The sequence below is a fragment of the Rhinopithecus bieti genome, unplaced genomic scaffold, assembly GCF_001698545.2.
Source record: "Rhinopithecus bieti isolate Rb0 unplaced genomic scaffold, ASM169854v2 scaffold_6782, whole genome shotgun sequence".
NCBI classification, from domain to species: domain Eukaryota; kingdom Metazoa; phylum Chordata; class Mammalia; order Primates; family Cercopithecidae; genus Rhinopithecus; species Rhinopithecus bieti.
The window spans coordinates 1,877,220-1,898,102 of NW_016805866.1; the positions used below are offsets into that span (position 1 = coordinate 1,877,220).

At 40.1% G+C, this 20,883-nt stretch overlaps 1 protein-coding gene across 1 annotated transcript in view; it reads right to left on the reverse strand.

Annotated features, from left to right (window-relative positions):
* GTF2A1 (general transcription factor IIA subunit 1) overlaps nt 1-20,643 on the reverse strand; it is a 47,127-nt gene extending 26,484 nt beyond the window's left edge. The window contains exons 1-4 of the mRNA XM_017873849.1: nt 19,682-20,643; nt 15,467-15,568; nt 2,997-3,201; nt 671-735 (exon numbers count right to left, since the gene is read on the reverse strand). Of these exons, the coding sequence (XP_017729338.1) occupies nt 671-735; nt 2,997-3,201; nt 15,467-15,568; nt 19,682-19,711 (402 nt within the window). The 5' untranslated portion in view covers nt 19,712-20,643. The remainder of the gene's footprint in view (nt 1-670; nt 736-2,996; nt 3,202-15,466; nt 15,569-19,681) is intronic.
* Nucleotides 20,644-20,883: the final 240 nt, after the last annotated feature.

Consider the following 20,883-nt stretch of genomic DNA (forward strand, 5'->3'; position numbering starts at 1 on the left):
AAAGATTTTCTAAGGATCTGAAGAAGTTCTTTCAAGTTCACAGTTAAACTATGCTACATTTGTTGAGAAATATTATATGTCTGAAATGTAATTTGAAAATATGACTGAGGACTTGTAAAGTTTAGTGGATAGTCCTCAGAAATATAAAACTTCTAATGTAACTCAACTGGTTAAAATGTATTCTATGGTTATTTACACACTATAATGACTTATTAGACTACACCATGGTTAAGTCAAAGCAATATTTTTAAATGCTTGATTTTAAAAATAGTTATACTGAACTATCCCAACAGTTCATCTTCATTTTTTTAAAGTTCACAATTCTTAGCCTTCCCACCCTCTTGCAATTACTAGGTCTCCTGAAACAGAACCATACTTGGCATTATAAGTTTGGTAGGTACCCTAAAACTTTTCCGGAAATAGTAGGGAATGGAGTAACTCTCACAAAGCACCATTATTTTGGTATTCTTAAACAATTCCATAATTTTATGAACCTTAATGTCTAGGTACCAAGCTAAACTTCAGATCCAATATTCAGGAAACTAAAATAGCTGTTCTGCCTGAGTCTTCAATAAACTTCAAGTTGTTAATATATGACATATATAGGCATAATCACAGTTTGAGTTAGAATTAAGTATAGCCAATCAAACTGCTACATTCTGAGTCTTACCATGTTTGATGCATTCATATGCTGTATCAACTTAGAATCTGGAACAATAACTTGTGGTGCTGTGGCTACAAAAAAACAAGTACACATGTAAACAAGGAACCATGAAGCTATTTTCTGATCACAAGAACACTTTACATACAATGATGAAAACTTTTTTCATGTTTTCCATGTTTTCTGCACTCAAATGCTTTCAATCATTTGATCTCAGGACATTTATATGGCAAATAACAGCTGTGATATACCCACCCTATACTAGAAAACACAAATATTTAAGCCCAGACGTGTTGGCTCACACTTGTTATCACAGCACTTTAGGAGGCCAAAGCGGGCGGATCACTTGAGGTCAGGAGTTTGAGACCAGACTGACCAACATCATGGTGAAACCCCATCTCTATTAAAAATACAAAAACATTAGCTGAGTGTCAGGCTGAGGCATGAAAATCACTTGAACTCGGGAACTGGAGGTTGCAGTGAGCCGAGATCATGCCACTGCACTCCAGCATGGGTGACAAGGCTCCATCTCAAAAAAAAAAAAAAAAAAAAAAAAAATTTAAGTGACAATTCCTAAGGATGCAAGGGAATTTAGGAACATGAAGTAGTGAGTTACTTAACACCTAAACATACACACATACACAGTTCTATGCATTCTTAAGTAAACTGGATGTTTTCAAACATAATTTTGTCTTAACTCAAGGGTAACTGTTTTACTGATACAATGATACCACTGTTGCAATGAGTTACTAATCCAATAAAAGTAAGCTCAAAAAGTTGTGACTAGTTTTTGAAATCTACATAGTCCTTTTCTTCCAATATGACAGTTGACAGACTCATGCTACTTTCATCAGCTGTTTAAAAAATACAAATCAGCCGAATGCGGGGATGCATGACTGTAGTCCCAGCAACTCAGAAGGCTGAGGTGGGAGGATCGCTTGAGTCCAGGAGTTCTGGGCTACAGTGCGCTATGCTGATTGGGTGTCCAACTAAGTTCGGCATCAATATGGTGGGCTCCTGAAAGCAAGAGACCACTAGGTTGCCTGAAGTGTGGTGAACCGGCCCAAGTTGGAAAAAATACAAATCAGAAATAATGGCAATGTTATTTAAGCATAAAAGGAATTAAATGTTTGATTCCGCAAATTTCAGAGAACAGACGGATATCTCCATTATCCTAATATTCTCTGAGTGAAGAAAATCGTATTTTAATTTATGATGACCTAAAATCCTAATGCCAGCTCTGAAGGCAACAGGAAGAACAGTCATCAAAAAATAATAAAAGGATAAAATTATTTGATACAAAGTATACACTAAAATTAGGTATGAAAATTACTAGATATCAACAGTAAAATAACCCAAATAGGCTCTTCTACTGTGTACCATTACCAATTTTAAGACACATATATATACTGTCAAATGAGGCAAATAAGTAACTAAATGATCACATTAAAATGAACTTTTCATCTACTTCTAGTGTCCTCTCCCATAAAAGTAGATGCACTGAATTAGAATGCTCAGAAAGTTTTATAACTGAATAGATGTGTGCCATGAGAGAAAATACAGATCAAGTTTCTTAGCCTCTTCTGGGCTCAGATCTTCCTCAGCTGTGAAACTGAGCCAAGGGCTATTTTACAAAGCCCTTATAAGGTGCCAATGAAACAGTATCTATAAAATGACTTGCAGAGTACAAAGCACTATGGACACAGTCTACGAATATTTGCTTTTTCTTAGCTTTAATCCAAGAAATATAAATTAAGATATGTTATATATCCACGCTTAACTTATAATAAATCTAATTTAGTCCATTTAGGCTTACATAAATTACTACGGAACTGAATTTTCAGATTGCCAAAGTATACAAAAAACTCTAGAATTTAAGATATATTTTAAAAACTAATCTGAAACATGTCTCTGAAAGAACATGTTTCACAGAGAAAGCAAATAACTATTTTACCATATAAAATAATAGAGCCCTTAGTAAATAAACCTTTTAGGTTTAACTTATTTTAGGAAATCCATCACTACATAGCCTTTTCAAAACTAAACAGTAATACAACTTAGGCTTTCAATTAGTAAATTACCTGTCTACCATTACTCTACATATACAACCTACATTTTATACAAATTTATATACATTTACATACACCCACACCCCTCAGCCAAGAGAAAGGGGAAAAAAAGCCCGAAATCAACATAGGAGTTTGTGTTTGTTTATTTTTAGGTTCTCCATGCGCCCCTTAAAAGACAAGATCCAAGACATGTAGAATATTTCTCTTCTTTCATAATGACAAACTTAATTTCCAAGTCATAAGTAGGAAAACAAATCCAGTCTCACCTTGCTGTGATGCAGGAATAAGGACCTGCTGGGTCTGCGCTTGCTGAGGTACCGTCTGCTGAGGCTGAGCTTGCTGATGATGGTGATGGTGGTGATGCTGCTGCTGCTGGGGTTGATGCTGCTGTTGAACTTGCAGTAGAAGCTGCTGCTCTTCTGAATGAAATCCATCTACTGCCCTGGACTGCATTAGTTTGTTTTCCCATAACTAAGGCAAAGAACATTAAAGATTTCTAAGTGAAAAATAACTCTGGACAGACGAACACAACAGTTTTATTAATCTCTTTATAAAGTTATTCCATTTTAAAAACTGATACAGACACAGAAATACAACAAATCTATAATTCTAACCCAAGTGTAAATAACAAAACAAAATTTTAAAGTATCAAACCTCATTTTTGCCACATCGGAGTACTGGAGATTTTGTTTCTTTTTCTATCTTCAGTAAACTTTCTATAGTAATTCCTTAATCAGCAGCTATTATTTAGCAATGAGTTTCATATAAGCTACTTCTTTAGTAATCAAAGATTATCCTTTATAATATCAAAATCATTACTAAACTATTTTTATATGGAACTTTTCCTTATAAAATACAAAATATAAAATTTTCTGCTTCAACATAAAAAACATAAATTCTCAAATAACATACAAAATATAAATTCATTTAGAACAGTAAGAAACAGAGATAATCCCCCAAAGAAGAAAAGCCTAACTTTCCACCTGTCCAATCCTACAGAAAGAAAAAGAACCGGCGATGCCTGAAGGTCTTAGTAGTTATCCCAACACTTCTTGAAATGTCCTTCCTTCTTCCATTATGCCAATTGGCAATCCTTTTCTGTTCAGCCATTTCTATTTTCTCATTTCACCTTAGGTTCTATGATGGGAAAATCAGAATGGACAAAAGAAAGAAAAGAAAACATGTGCAACGATTTCATTCTTCTACCTAACACATTTCCTCTCTACCAGGTTTAGTGTTCATTCTGGAGCCTTAGCCTTATAAGAAACTAGCCAAAAAGTCACAAACTATTCCCTGAAAATGCAAATAAAACTTCATTCAATCATTCCGCACACAAGGCTCTATACATACTTTGTCTTCTCTTCCAAGATTTGCTCTTGGGATACTGCCTAATTGACCCTAAGCTTCTATCAGATCCTTTGCCTAATTGAGACCTTAAGCTTCTATCAGATTCTTCAAGAACGTCCCTTTGCCATACTCACAGAGAGTTTTTTATTTTTTTATTATTATTTTTTATTTAAGAAATAGAGACAAGATCTCACTATGCTGCCCGAGCTGGTCTCGAACTCCTGGGCTCAAGCAATCTGCCCGGCTTGGCCTCCCAAAGAGCTGAGATTACAGGCATGAGCCAACATGCCTGGTCATACGCCGTAGAGATTTTTTATAATCTCCTGACCCTTTCAATCATTCCAGACATTCTAGATTTGTTGTCTTGATGCTAGTAACAATTCCACTAAATCTCTAATGGCTTACTGAAAAAGCAAATATTAACGTCAATTTCCTAGGGAATCCCACTGGCAGGCACGGTATTTAGATTTACCTGAAGTCTATTCTTAGAGAGATGGTAACAAGATCTATCTCACTGGTTGTTGAGAGGATTAAATGGCATATCTATGTAAAACAATTATCAGTGTTACATAAAATTGGTGATCAAAATATATTATTATTGGTGGCAATGGTGGTGGCATTAACTGTTTAATAAAGCCTTATACCATAAGTCAAGAACCCAGTTAGTCCTGGTTTGGCCACTTATGTAACCTAATCATTTATCTTTCTTAGGCTTCTTTTTTTTTTTGAAACAGAGTCCCGCTCTGTCGCCGGGGCTGGGGGGGAGTGGCCGGATCTCAGCTCACTGCAAGCTCCGCCTCCCAGGTTTACGCCATTCTCCTGCCTCAGCCTCCCGAGTAGCTGGGACTACATTCGCCTGCCACCTCGCCTGGCTAGTTTTTTGTATTTTTTTAGTAGAGATGGAGTTTCACCGTGTTAGCCAGGATGGTCTCGATCTCCTGACCTCGTGATCCGCCCGTCTCGGCCTCCCAAAGTGCTGAGATTACAGGCTTGTCTTAGGCATCTTCTTTACCCAAAAGGGGAACCAATCAGATTAGATTACTTCTAAACTCACTTCCAGTGAATAAATTTAAGTCTCTGCTAATCCCAGGCGAAAGACAGCTAGCTTCTTCCCGTAGTAACAAGCACTACTTTTTGAGAACCCATGTTGTGTCTGATTCATCTCTGTAAAGTGGGCATCCAGCATAGCGCACCATCAAAATAGATACTCACATGCTAAATAAAACACATTATGACTAATGTATTATATATAGTAAGGCTTCCAAACAGTCTGTTATCACCCAAACCTTCTACATCTTCTCCTCTCTTCCAAAACAAAACAAAGTCTGTTTCTTGTGAGCCAAAAATCAAGGTAAAAAAAGTCTTATTAATGCTTTGTTTAAAAAGTGTTTTAAATTGTAATTTTCTAAATTTTATGCTTCACTTTTATCACCTCCAATTGGTTTACCCACAGCAATCTAGACCCATCACTTCAACGAAGCTCCTATGATAATGGCAAATATTAAAGAATACACATTATGTGTGGCTAAGTACTGGGCACCATGACTCACCTAGACTCCCGTGTAAATGACCTAGGAGTCACAATCCACCCCAACAGCCCACCATTACCGTCTATTCTGATTCACTGTTCCAATGTATCTCTATGACACGGCCCTGGTCCTTTCTGCCCAGCAGTACTGCAAATAGTAGTAACGTAGTGACTGAGCGCTTGAGTTTCCTGCATCAAGCCATACAGTCCACAAATAATTATGTCCTATATGCCAAACACTGTTCAGGCATTGAGAAGACACTGTGAACAAACCTGAGAAATATGCTTGACCTTACAGAGCAGACATTCCAGTGTACGCTTGCCCTTCCAGTCTATCCTCTATAAATCAGTGATCCTCAAGATGCGGTTCTAGACCCAACATCAGCATCACCTGGATACTTGTTAAAAATACTGAATCAGCAGCTCTGGGGGTAAAACCAGAAATCTAATTTAACAAACTGTTCATTCAGGTTATTCTGATGGATGCTAAAGTGAGAACTGTTTTAAAATCTAAACTGATGTTTTTCAAACTGAGGACTGCAACCCACTAGTGATTCAAAGTCAATTTAGAATTTTCTTTGTAGCCCTCTCTCCTTCTGTTTCCTCTTTCTCTCCTCTTCCCTGTCCCTCTCTCCCTTTCCTTTCTCCTTCTCCCTCCCTCTCTCCCCTAAGAATGTTTTTTGTAAACAAAATAAAATTGAAAGAAAAAATCACTGTGCTGTACTGAGAAAAAACTTTTGCAGATTTGTCATACACTCATATACTTGTGCATATATTTATTCAAAATGTTAAATACTATTACTTCTTAAGGAGAGTCCTAGTCAAGAAGTTTGAGAAACACTGTTCTATACTGTTATCAAGGTGAATTTTTTTAAATTTATAAATATGCTATCCTCTGTTTAAAAACTGGAACCACAGAGTAAAGTAATTTATTTACCTACCTACCTACCTACCTACCTACCTACCTGATATGGTTTGGCTGTGTTCCCACCAAAATCTCAACTTGAATTGTATCTCCCAGAATTCCCATGTGCTGTGGGAGGGACGGGTAACTGAACCATGGGGGCTGGTCTTTCCCATGCTATTCTCAGGAGACCTGATGGGTTTATCAGGTGTTTTCGCTCTTCCTTGTTCCTCATTTTCTTTTGCTGCCAACACATAAGAAGAGCCTTTTACCTACTGCCATGATTTTGAGGCCTCCCCAGCCATGTGGAACTGTAAGTCCAATTAAACCTTTCTTTGTTCCCAGTTTTGGGTATGTCTTTATTAGCAGCATGAAAACAAACTAATATAGTAAACTGGTACTAATAGAGTGGGGCATTGCTGAAAAGATACCTGAAAATATGGAAGCGACTTTGGAACTGTGTAACAGGCAGAGGTTGGAATGGTTTGGGCAGCTCAGAAGAAGACAGGAAAATGTGGGAAAGTCTGAAACTTCCTAGAGACTTGCTGAATGGCTTTGACGGAAATGCTGATAGTGATATGAACACGGTCCAGGCTGAGGTGATCTCAGATGGAGATGAGGAATTTGTTAGCAAATGGAGCAAAGGTGACCCTTGTTCTGTTTTAGCAAAGAGAGTGGTAGCATTTTGCCCCTGCCCTAGAGATTTGCAGAACTTTGAACTTGAGAGATGATTTAGGTTATGTGACAGAAGAAATTTCCAAGCAGAAAAGCATTCAAAAGGTGACTTGGGTGCTGTTAAAAGCATTCCGTTTTAGAACGGAAACACAGCATAGAAGTTCAGAAAATTTGCAGCCTGGCAATGCAGTGGAAAAGAAAAAGCCATTTTCTGAGGAGAAATTCAAGCTGGCTACAGAAATTTGCATAAGTAGCAAGGAGCCTAATGTTAATCTCCAAGACCATGGGGAAAATGTCTTTAGGCCACATCAGAGACCTTCACTGCAGCCCCTCCCATGACCGGCCCAGAGACCCAGAAGGAAAAAGTGGTTTCACTGGCCAGGCCCAGGGTTCCCATGCTGTGTGCAGCCTAGGGACTTGGTGCCCTGTATCCCAGCCACTCCAGCTGAAAGGGGCCAACATAAAGCTCAGGCTGTGGCTTCAGAGCGTGGAAGCCCCAAACCTTGGCAGCATCCATGTGGTGTTGAGCCTGCGGGTGCACAGAAGTCAAGAATTGAGGTTTGGGAACTTTCACCTAGATTTCAGAAGATGTATGGAAACGCCTGGATGGCCAAGCAAAAGTCTGCTGCTGCAGAGGCAGAGCCCTCATGGAGAACCTCTGCTAGGGCAGTGCAGAAGAGAAATGCGGGGTCGGAGGCCCTACACAGAGTCCCTACACAGAGTCCCTACTAGGGCACTGCCTAGTGGAGCTGTGAGAAGAGGGCCACAGTCCTCTAGATCCCAGAATGGCAGACCCACCAACAGTTTGCACCGTGCTCCTGGAAAAGTCGCACTCAATGTCAGCCCGTGAAAGCAACTGGAAGCAAGACTACCCTGCAAAGCCACAAGGGTGGAGCTGCCCAAAACCATGGGAACCCACCTCTTGCATCAGCATGACCTGGATGTGAGACCTGGAGTCAAAGGAGATCATTTTGGAGTTTTAACGTAAGACTGCCCTGCTGGATTTCTGGACTTGCATGGGCCCTGTAACCCCTTTGTTTTGGCCAATTTCTTTCTCCCATTTGGAACAGCTTTATTTACCCAATAACTGTACCCCCATTGTATCTAGGAAGTAACTAGCTTGCTTTTGGTTTTACAGGCTCATAGGCAGAAGGGACTTGCCTTGTCTCAGATGAGACTCCAAACTGTGGACATTTGTGTTAATGCTGAAATGAGTTAAGACTTTGAGGGACTGCTGGGAAGGTATGATTGGTTCTGAAATACGAGGACATGAGATTCGGAGGGCCAGGGACAGAATATGGTTTGGCTATGTCGCCACCAAAATCTCAACTTGAATTTTATCTCCCAGAATTCCCACATGTTGTGGGAGGGACTCAGCGGTGAGGTAACTGAATCAAAGGGCCCGGTCTTTCCCATACTATTCTTGTGATAGTGAGTAAGTCTCACGAGATCTGATGAGTTTATCAGGGGTTTCCGCTTTTGCTTCTTCCTCATTTTCTCTTGTTGCTGCCAAGTAAGAAGAGCCTTTCACTTCCCACTATGATTCTGAGGCCTACCCAGCCATGTGGAACTGTAAGTTCAATTAAACCTTTTTTTGTTCCCAGTTTCTGGTATGTCTTTATCAGCAGTGTGTATATGTCCTTATTAGCAGTGTGAAAACTAACTAATACACCATCTAACAACCTGGAATACTTATTTGCAAAAGATTCCTAGGTCTCATTTTACTACCCCTATCAAGCCAGACTCTCTGGAAAATCCAAAAATCTGCATTTTAACTAGTACCCCAGATAATCCTCACTCTAAAGACCAAGCTCCTTAGTATAGCATGTTATCATACACCAATTGCTACTACAACTTGAACTCTATTTTCTCACAGTACCAAATTACTTGGAGGTCCCTGAATGTATCATATGTAACCTTAATGGACTATTCCTTATGATCAGCAGTTTTCTCCCACAATTCCCTATATAAGACAAATGCCAAAGTCTCAACAGCCTCAAAGAAAAGCCATCACTCACTGTCTCTATGCATAAGAGATACTTCTATTTTGTACTTACCACACAAAGTCTACCACTTCTATCAAACTATGAATATCTTCTAGGCAGCAACTGTCTTATTCAGGATCTAACTTCAAAGAGGGAAAACAAAACTATTGTCTTCTAGAATACTGTTCCTATGTAAGGATGCTACTGACATTTTGGGCAGGACAATTCTTTATCACACAGAATGGTCCCACAAGAAATATGCAGGAATTGCAACATTCCTGGCTGCTGTCTAGTAAACGCCAAAAATCCTCATGAAATGTTGAACATGGCCCCACACATTTCCAACAGCTTTGGGAGAGACGGATAATCTACTGAAAATCATTATTTACCAAGTACTATAATACTGGTTCTAGGTAATGTAAGACATGCAAAAAGAGTATCATACAAGTACTTTGTATTAAGCTTATGATGCCAATTACCATAAAGTTCAAATTAATTTAATGTTTATAGTTTCTCTACAATTCCATTTTCACACAATCTTTATCAAAATATTAGATATAAACTGTTTAAAATTAAAATAAACAATGAGGCTGGGCGTGGAGGCTCATGCCTGTAAACCCAGCACTTGGGGAGGCTGAAGTGAAAGATCATGAGGCCAGGAGTTGAAGACCAGCCTGACCAACATAATGAAAATAAAATAAATAAAATAAACAATGAAACACTATTTTAGCAATAGTAATCATACTAGCATATTTCTCTTTCTTTTTTTTTTTTTTTTTGATGTGGAGTGTCACTTTGTTGTCCAGGCTGGAGTGCAAAGGCGCGATCTCGGCTCACTGCAACCTCTGCCTCCTGGGTTCAAGCAATTCTCCTGCCTCAGCCTCCCCAGTGGCTGGGATTACAAGCACGTGTCACCACGCCCGGCTAATTTTTGTATTTTTAGTAGAGACGGGGTTTCACCATGTTGGCCAGGCTAGTCTCAAACTCCTGACCACAAGTGATTTGCCCACCTCGGCCTCCCAAAGTGCTATAATTACAGGCATGAGCCACCGCACGCAGCCACTAATACAGTATTGAAAACAATCAGGAATACTAATCTTTGCAAGGTTATCTGAAATTAGATGGAGAAAATTCATCTGTACCCAAAATGATTCAGGTGTACATTTGTATATCGTGTTAACCAGACTAGTAACTAAAACTTACTAAATTCTGTGTACTTTATAAAAACATGTACAGACTAGTTTTTTCACAAAAATCCTGTAAGATAGATATTATTATTATCTTCTTTTACAGAAAAAGAATCTGATGAGAAAGAAGTTAGGTAGCTTATCCAAGATCACTCTAACTAATAGCAGACAGAATAGGGATATAAACCAGGTGGTCTGACTCCAATGACCCAGTCAGGGCTAGAGAGTGAATGTCTCTTTGTATTCTGCACCCCAGGACCCTCACTTGCCTCCCTTTAATCCCAGTACTAGTTCAAATTCCTAGTCTCTAAACTGGACTGCTGCTATCAGAGCAGGTCACCAACCCTCAAAACCATCTCAGGTGCCACCCACCAACAACCCAAGATCTAGACAAAACTCTCTTACCTTCCTTCCTACTGCTAAGTACTGTATATGTCACATGGATGCAAAAGGGCTAGGTTCGTGGCTCTATCATTTATTAGCTAAATGACTTTGTCAAAGCACATTCCAAGTCTACTTGGAATATAAAATCATGAGATTTTACGGATGAGGGGACTTACTGCTCCCCAAGTTAATCCCCTTACTGCTTCCCTACTGTTAATCCCCAAGACCATGGAGAAAATGTCTCCAGGCCATATCAGAGACCTGCATTGCAGCCCCTCACACCACAAGCCCAGAGGTTAGGTGGCTAAACCTGGCAACATGGTGAGCTAGAAATTCTGAAGGATTCTCCTACTTTCACAAAACATCCAGCTCCTGGATAAAATATATTACATTTCTGGGTTCCCAAGAAACAATGCTGGAGAAACAGAGCTTTCCCTAAGAGTAAATGAAATGAAATAGTAGATTATTATTCAACTTATGGTCCAAATATTTATATATAATTAGAGTATATCAAGTACTTTTTATGTATACAGCTAGAGTATATTTAGAATAGTGGTTCTCAGCCAGAGGTGATTTTGCCCCCCAGCGACATCTGGCAATGTCTAGAGACATTTTTGGTTACAACTGAAGGGTGCTACTGGCATCTAGTGGGCAGAGGCCAATTGTGCTGCTAACATCCTACAATTAATAGTACAGCCCCTGCAAAGAATTAACTGGTGCAAAATGTCAATAATGCCAATGTTGAGAAATCTGAACCAGAGGCAGATAAACTGAATTTCAGATATACTTCCAATTGAGGCAACTCTTCTCATTTTATTTGTTTTATTAAAAAGAGAAAAAATGTTTTATATTTCCCACAGTACTTGATGTCTGGACATAGGCAGGTCGGAAAATCTAGAAATCCGGCTGATTTTATCATTCACTTTGAAGAGAATTTCTACACTGTCATTCCCACCCATAGACACTCATCAATCCAAAACACATTTATATTCAAATATAGATTTATTGAAAACCAGGACTGTATTTTATTGTGTTTTTTCTACCTCTCATAGTTTACACATTAAAGTAGGCCCACAGTGGTTCAAGAGATAACCTCAACGACTGGGTTGAAATATTCTTATCATCTCCCTTTCTGCATTACCTCATTAACTCTCAAATTACATGCATTATCATTCATCTTTGTCCTCAATCTAATTCACCACTGCCTCCTTTATAGCCTTATACAAGCTTTTGATAAGTTTGTAAAATGGCCCCAAAAAGTGGAGAGAGGGGCTAGAGCTAATAATGCCAGTGTTTCTAAACCATAAAATATGAAATTAAACTTCGTTTTATTAAGCAAGAATGTCTAAACCTGAGCAGTCCAATATGGCAGCAACAAGCCATATGTAGTGATTTAGGTTTAGATTAATAAAAATTCAGTTGCTCAGTTCCACCAACCACATTTTGAGCGCTTAATAAGCACATGTGGATAGTGGCTACCCTACTGAAGAGCACAGATATAGAACACTTCCATCACTGCAGAAAGTTCTATTGGACAATGCTGGCTGTCCAGCTGTTAAATCTAGGGCATATTCTAGAAATTCTAATGAGATCCTGAAGAAATTCAGTGCAGAGAATTAAAATAAACTCATTTTAGTCTAACAGTTTTATTTTTAACTTCAATACAACCCAGATAGAAGAGTATGGCCCATTTAAAAACAACAAGAATATTACACTATTTTGTTCAGTTAGATTCAGGTGCCATATCTGTTATCAAACAGTTCAATCAAATGCTTACTGAATGCCAACCACATATGCCCAGACATTGCGGTAGAAGCTGGGGATTCAAAGTTGAGTAGGTCACATTTTTTGTCATTAAAAACTAAGTATTAAACTAAAAATCAGTGTGTTACCCATAAAATATGTACCAAAAAAGTCATATATAATAAAAATGGAGGTGGAAACATTTAGTTCCAAAGATAGCTCATTCTCTTCAAGACGACGTCTCGATTCTACTGTTAAAGATAGGAAAAATAAATTCTCTGGATTTTCATTGTGAAAAGGAAGAGTAGGTAACAACCCAGACTGACCACTAGAATTTGACCTAGAGAAAATTACCTAACATCTTTAGAACTGATTTTCTACACCTAAAAATGCTGCATTTTCTATACAAGGTCACAAAACTACAAGGACAACCATTATAAAAGTATAACATAAATTGCAAAAAACTCATTCCATGTTACACTAAGGAATCAAAATAAGCTTGTTTTATTATTCACATCCCTCAGTTACTTCATGCTACTTGAACAAGTTATATTGTTCTTCTTCCAACTCATGTCTCAGAATTAGCACTCTTACACTTGCATTTTTAGATACCTACTCTTCACTATTAGTAACCCTTACATTTTTTTCAAGGTAAATACATATTTGCTTATCTGTTTCAACCTATATATTTTTCTTACCTCACACAGGTATATTCTTGTTTTTGTTTTTTTTCCGAGACAGAGTCTTGCTCTGTCACCCAGGCTGGAGTGTAGTGGCACGATCTCGGCTCACTGCAACCTCCAGCTCCTGGGTTCAAGCCATTCTCCTGCCTCAGCCTCCCCAATAGCTGGGATTACAGGCACGTACCACCATGCCCAGCTGATTTTTGTATTTTTAGTAGAGATGGGGTTTCACCATGTTGGCCAGGCTGGTCTTAAACTCCTCACACAGGAATATTCTTATTGAAAATTCTAGAGAAGTTTCCTGCAGATATCTATTAATAAATACATCAAGACCTACTTCATCACCACAATCAAGGTGAGATTTGCTTTACATAAAATAAACTGGTTGCCAAGCTGCAGCCTCCACACCTATGTTGGATAAATGAGACCACAACAAATGTTGCTTAACATTTATTAATTGTGATTATTTATTTGTACATAGACTTAAAGGAGCTTAATACTCAACTTCTAAACCAGCAGTTCTAAAACTCTTTTCATCTCAGGATGCTTTATCACTTTAAAAATTACTGAGACCCTCAAAGAGCTTTTCTGTATGTGAATTATACCCACCTGTATTTATAGTAACAGAAATTATAACACATTTTTAATGTTTACTAATTTGTTTAGAAATAATGGATCCATTATATGTTAACATAAATAACAGTTTTCTGAAAATAGTCATATTTTAGTAAATAAAATTGAGTGAGAATGACAAACAACTTAAAGGAAAATAGCTAGATTCTCATATCTGCCCGTGTTTTCACTTTGTTTTGGTTGAGGTATACAAAGAAAATCTGCCTTCCCACAGTTAAGTAGTTAGGAAAAGAAAAGGTACTTTTAAGTGATAGTTTCTTACAAGTTAGTTACAATGCAGAATATGAAACCATATAACTATGAACTTTTCATACTGTTAAATTTCATTAATTCATCTTGCATTTTGAACGAATTTTCCAACATTATGCATTGGACATTCAGAAAATACAAGTTCAATGAATTATACAGATCTTTCAAGTGTAAACACACTTCATTACAGAATATCAAACAATCAAATTTCTTAGTATCAACACTGAGTCCACATCTTTTTAATATTCAGAAATGAGAAGTATGCATACAGCATTTCTGCTGCTTATTTACAGTTATCTCAAGGAAAAGCATCTGTGCACTGGAGTTGTGAATTTAACTGGTCACTTCTCTCATAGAATACAACTTTTACTTGAAAGAATGAAGGCAAACTATGATTTTCCAGACTTGAGCATTTAGTCAACCTTGTGGACCCCTGGAAAGAACCCCTGGGGAGAACCCAGGACTCCATGAACTATATACCTTGAGAACCACTATTCTAACCAACAGGGCAAAAATATTCCACAATTTCATGAGTCATTACACTGCAAGGAAAACACAACTGCCAATAAAAAAAACTAAATATTTCTGCTTAAATCCAAGATACAGAAAACCAGCTCTTAATGTAAAATATATTTAAAACATTTGGCCTACATAAAGGGTCTACTTCAAGAACCTAAAATTCTTTTATCAACCACTTAATCCCTACAACTTAAAACACACTTAGAATACAGGTACATTAAGACCATTAAAAAAAGGCAAAATTAAGGCTGGGCACTGTGTCTCACGCCCATACTCCTAGCACTTTGGGAGGCCGAGGCGGGAGGATCACTTGCAGCCAGGAGTTCGAAAGCAGCCTTGACAACATGGTGAAAACCATCCCTACCAAAAATACAAAAATTAGCCAGGCATGCTGGCATGTGCCTGTAGTCCCAGAGGTGGGAGGATGGTCTGAGCCTGGGAGGCGGAGGTTGCAGTAAGTCCAGATTGTGCCACTGCACTCCAGCTGGGCGACAGAGCCCGACCCTGTCTCAAAAAAAGAAAAGAAAAAAGAAAGCAAGAAAACTCTTCCAGGCATGTCAAGTAATTAGACCATAAAATGGAGAATGTTAACTATCCAATAATAACTGCTAATGCTACTATCAGGCATTGTGCTAAGATTTTATATGGTTATTCCATTTAATCCTCAAAACAAACCTATAAGGTAAATACTACCAATTTCCATCTTACATATAAAGAAACTGAAATATAAATGCAGCTTGCCTAAGGTCAGAGGAAGAATGCATGGTACAGTTGGGATTTAAAACCAGCACACTTCACTAAACTATACGTTCACCCTACAGAAAAATTACAGATTCATCTCTGACTAAAGAAAATGATTTGGGGTGAAAAAGTAGGAATATTTTAAAAGACAAACTCACAGTTTTTAGTTCCATCAGTACTTGTTCATCCACTCCATCGTCCAGAAAGATGTCTCTCACATCATTAATGACATCTTCAATCACAGATCTGTATAATTTAGGCTTTAAAGGAAAAATAAAAGACTTGATAAAGACAGTTTTTCACAGGTTACAATGTATAATTCAAAACAAATATTCAAAACAGATATAATAGTCATTTTGCCAACTAACTACATATGAATTTAAAGATAACGACCACCATCATTTGCCATAAACTGGATTTGATGACTGCATACTTTAATAAAAATTTTAAGATTAATGCAATTCATAAACAGATGGTCCCTATGCCTACAAGATCCATACAATTTTCAATTATAATTTCCTATGTTATAGTCAAAATACCTAATGTAATGTTCAATAACAGCTTCAGGGGTTGCTTATGTCTGGCTTCTACTATTCCATGCTTGGTTTGAACTCTGTTGTATGTTTTACTACCTCACCACTAAATCTTAGACTTTGGAGAACCTTATGTCCGGGAGTCATCTGCCTGGTAATAATCTGCAACCTAATGAACATTTAGGTTTAAAAATCACCTAACTTCTGTTGTGTGACCCAGTCTGTACTTTCAAGCTATACCATTAAACTACTCATACACCCACAATGACAGGTCTCAAGGTCCCAAAGAAACATGGTACACTGATTTCCTTCCCAGAATTTCTCCTCTACTACTGCCAAGATAATGCTATGAAACATTATAATGAACATAAACCCTCTAAATGTTTATTATTATTATTACAATTAGCACTGTTGGTATTACTTGAAGGAGGAGCGGGAAGTAAAGGAGCTGGCTTCTAGAAGGTTGAATGGTAAAATGGGCAAAATGAGAATAGATGTGAAAGAACTTTCAAAAAATAAAAAATTTTTTAAAAACTACAAGGTGGGAGATAGAACAATTAGCCCAATCCACATCCTATTTTTAACCTGTAAGACAAAAAGACGTCATGTCAGATGACAAAACTAGAGCTGCCTTGACAAAACTAGAGTTGCCAGGTTATAAATCCTACCCATTATCAGAGAGTTATGGTTAACAAGCTTTTTAGATGTTTTCTCATTACTTGTGTTTCATACCTTGCTTAAGGTTAAATGGCTACCAAAAAAAAAACAAGTGTTTGTTCTCATGAGCAAACTTCAAACAGAAATATGTGTTTCACTACCATCTCTATCAGCAACACTGTGACACAGGGGAACTGCTAAGAAAATGTGTCCTTGCCTTGTGAAAACTACAAATAATGACGCCGGTTGCAATGACCTATAATCCCAGCATTTTGGGAGGATTGCTTGAGCTCAGGAGTTCAAGACCAGTCTGGGTTACATAGTGAAACTCAGTCTATACAAAAAATTAGCCAGGAATAGTGGCACGTGCCCGTAGTCCCAGCTACTTGGGAGGCTGAGGTGGGAGGATGGCTTGAGCCCAGGAGGGAGAGGATGCAGTGAGCCAAGATTGCAGCACTGCCCTCCAGCCTGGGTGACAGGCCCAGACCCTGTCTCAGAAAACAAAATACAAATGAGTTTGTCAGTACAATTTACCTCAACCATTAAAAACTATTTAATCCTTCTCATTACAAGAAAACCAATTCAAATATCTGGGTTCTTGCTTTACTGTTTCACTCACTAACCTGCTTTATTTTGCCAAATCCTCCTCTTGAAGTTTGTTCATCTGTAAAACGCACATTTCTGTAGTCCCTACTTTAACATTCTAATTCTATATATAAGGAAAGTATATCTGACTACGGACATCATCTTGCCTAAAGTGACTTAACTGAATTACAAAAGTATCTCTGTAAAGTTTGTGTGTGTTTTAACCAATAATGACTCATCAAGGCATTAGGAGGGCAATATATTTTAAATTGGGAGTATCAATCTCAAATTGACAATATGTATGCTTTTCAGTAAACTAGACGGTGTTTTGGTGTTTCTGAAGTCAGTTACCTCTAAAAACCTTTTGCTTGGAGATCCAGACATGTATAGGTATAAATCTGCTTTCTTCTAGTACTCTCTACTTAATGAATCATTCTTTAAGATTTTATTTTTGTGTCTTAATGAACTCACAACTTGACCACTTAACAGCTTCATAAGCTCTATAGTTGAAAGAAGGGACATGTGTACTCTTCACAAAATACATGCCTAATGAGCAATTTAGCAGAATTGTTCACAATTTGAAAAGCCCTCAAGATAATTTTTGAAAAGTATGTGGGCACATAGGTAGTATTTGAAACAAGCAATTTCTAAATTATTACTTAAAATTCTACACTATATTTGAGGCAAAGTTTCTGTCTTTCACGAAATACAATTTAGGTTTGTCCTGATTTTTAAAAAACAGGTTATTTCAAACTTAAGAACTGGTAAATAAGAGGGCCACTAGTGGCATTAATAAGTGATTTGTTAGAAGGTTTCCTTCAAAAATGTTAATTCCCTGATGCAATGCTGGAAGATAAATTGGAATAATTTTTACACCGGATACCCATGTTAATATCCAAGGCAATAAAGTTCTACTTAGAATTTTTTTTAATCCAGTTTGCAGCATGTCTCTTCTCTCTAATTACTCATGATTATCCTACACATAAATGGTCCTATACTGAAGCTTTAGGTACTTATCTATTTCTCTGAAAAGCCTCGTGTCTTTTATATTTACTATAGGAAAACATAATGAAATATTGGGAGCTATATTTCTAACATATTTCCTGAATACTTGAACAAAACACTACCAAAACCGAGTCCTCTGCAGCTAACACTTTCAATGTAGAAAACAGTTTTTTAAATTCCCGAAAATAATGCACACAAGAAAAATGGCTAGACCATCTGATCTAAAACTCTTTGTTTTAAATTATAAATTTTGAAAACTGTAAACAAAATAAAAAGGGTCAGCGATTCGGATATATTTCCCCTAGCAAACAAAGAAGGCAAATCCTGGCTGCTGCTAGGAACAAAACCAAAACTTGGGGCCCTGAAAGCAGCCCCCGACGGGTGAGAAATTACAGCGTGAAAAAAGGACCTAGAAATAAATTGAGCTCTGCACGCGCCTGGCTCTCGCCTCGGGAGCACGCACCTCCCAGCCCCGCTCTCAGCAGCTCTCACTATTTAAAGCCGGATCTGGTGTTTAAATGGAGAGGCGGTGACGTAGGACTGAAAAGCACCTTCCCATCCTGGCAGAGTCTATATTAGAGAGCGGCAATGGCTCTATATAAACAGGGCAGCCAAAGGGAGGAGGACCACAAGGCTCAGGGACTGAAAAGCAGGGTAAGCGGCCGCAGCCATGATGGATCGACCCGAGTCGCCAACGGTACGGTGTCGGGCGGCCGCGGGCCGGTCTGCGGCATTTGGGACAGGGCAAAAACGTGTTTTATTGTCATCATAAAAATAAGAGTTGGGTGGACTAGTGATCACATTGCGTTGGTGACTGAAAAGGTTATTTATGTGACTGCTTTTTGCAAACCTACGTGATCGCAAGTAACCAAAAAGGGACCAACGGGAAGAAGTAGGTAAATTTCAAGGCGAAAGCGGGGACACTCGGACCACTGCAGGCTTTTTTTGTTTGTTTTGGTGCTTCTGCTAGTCGAAGATACGATGGGGGTCTTCCCCTTCGCCATTTTACCCATTCGGAAGGAACTGAGATAAGTGCTTTTCAACCAACCTTCGTCCTTTTTTAAAACATAAAATGGCCCCAGTGAAGGTTCCCAAAGCACAACAGCCAGAAAAAACCTAAGTAACCCCCAAAGTAATCATTATTCTTCCACTGCATTAAAGTGGATCACTGTGGGTCTCGGGGATTCGCCCGATGTCCCCAGACACGGTTTTTTTCTGCAGGCCGCTCGGAAAGCCCGTCGTCAAGCCAGCACGGACGGCCCTCGGGGGCGGAAAAAGAGCGGCCTCCCCTCCCGCCCTCTCCTCCCGGCGCCGGGTCTGGGGCCGGGGCTGCACGCCCGCCCGGCCCAACCGCCTCCGCGGCCCGGCCCGCCAGCGGCCGGCCAGCCGCCGCGCGCCCTGCCCCGCGCCGCGAGCCCTCGCGCCCCGCGCCCGCCGCCCGCGCTCCGGCCCGATCCGCCCGAGGCGGAAGCGCGGCGGCCGCGCGGACGGCTGAAAGCGAGGCCAGGAGTCCGCCGCTCGTCCCCGCCCCCGCCCCGTGCCGGCCGTTGCTGCCGCCTGAACAAGCCCCCGCCCGCCCACCTGCGTCCTTACCACGGTGTTTGTATTTGCCGAGTTCGCCATTTCCACACACAACACAAACAAGAGGGGGCAACCCCAAGAAAACAAGATAAAAACAAAACCAAAAAAAAAAAAAAAAAAACTAAAACACCCGGAGGGTGACCCAAATCACCGCAAGATTGGGGAAAAAAATTTTAAATCAATCCTGAAGGAGTAAGGGAGAGCGGAGAGAGGAGGAGGGGGGCACTCCTCCCGCAGCTAAAAACCTCGAGAATCGCCTTAAAAAAAAAAGCCACGACCCTTTAGGGGTCCGGGGGGCGTTGGCCGCTCCCCACCCCGCGCCAAGGAGGGAAACCACCACCGGTCGCCGCTCCCTGCGCCGCCGCTGCCGCCACCGGCTGCAGCTCCAGCCGTCCGGTCCGCCCGCTTCTCTCCTTTATATAGCGAGCCAACAAGCTGCGCGAGCCGCCGCCGCCGCCGCCGCCGAGAAACAGGGTGAAGGGGGAGGGAGGGGCGGAAAGGGCGGGGGCAGATGTGGGCGGGGCTGAGCGCGAGACACCGCGAGAGCCGCGTGCGCAGGCGCGCCGGGGCGGAGGCCGCTGCGAGCCGCGTTGTCACGCGCCGTGGCGGGTGCTGGGCTGGCTGAGCCCGGGGAGTGAAGTAGTGTAGTCGGACCTACGCCTCTCCAACGCTCGCGTGATCACGTGGTTAGCACCCAGGCGGAAGTCTGCGGCAGTTCTTTGCGGTGAAGTACTTGCAAAGCATTGCTGGAAAAGACGCGAGTTCTAGTGACACTCCGAAGTTAGGTGGGACCGCCTCTTGTCGCACGTTTCCGCCCGGTCCCGCGCTGTAGGAGCTAGGAAATGTGACAGAGGCGGTGCCTACTGCCTCACTAGGAATGGCCGCGGAGTAGGATTGGTCACGTGGCGTAGCTTCCGTCCTCTGGCGCGTTCCTATTCGAGAAGGTTTCAAATGCGGAGTCATCTCTTGATTTGTCAGCGAGGCTTTGACTCTAAGCTTCTCGGCTTTCGCGCCTCACCGAGGGTGGGTCTTTCGCGCGCAGAGTTGTGTAGGATTTCCCAAAGGGAGTAAAAGCCGATCTGGGCCCACTTTTAACATTCCAGAATTAGTAACCTATGATTCGTTTGTTTGCACACTGGGTAGGCTACGAAGACTAGGCTTAAGTTACCCAGAGGTTAGTTCTCTACTAGCCCACGTACTTTAAATAATTTATC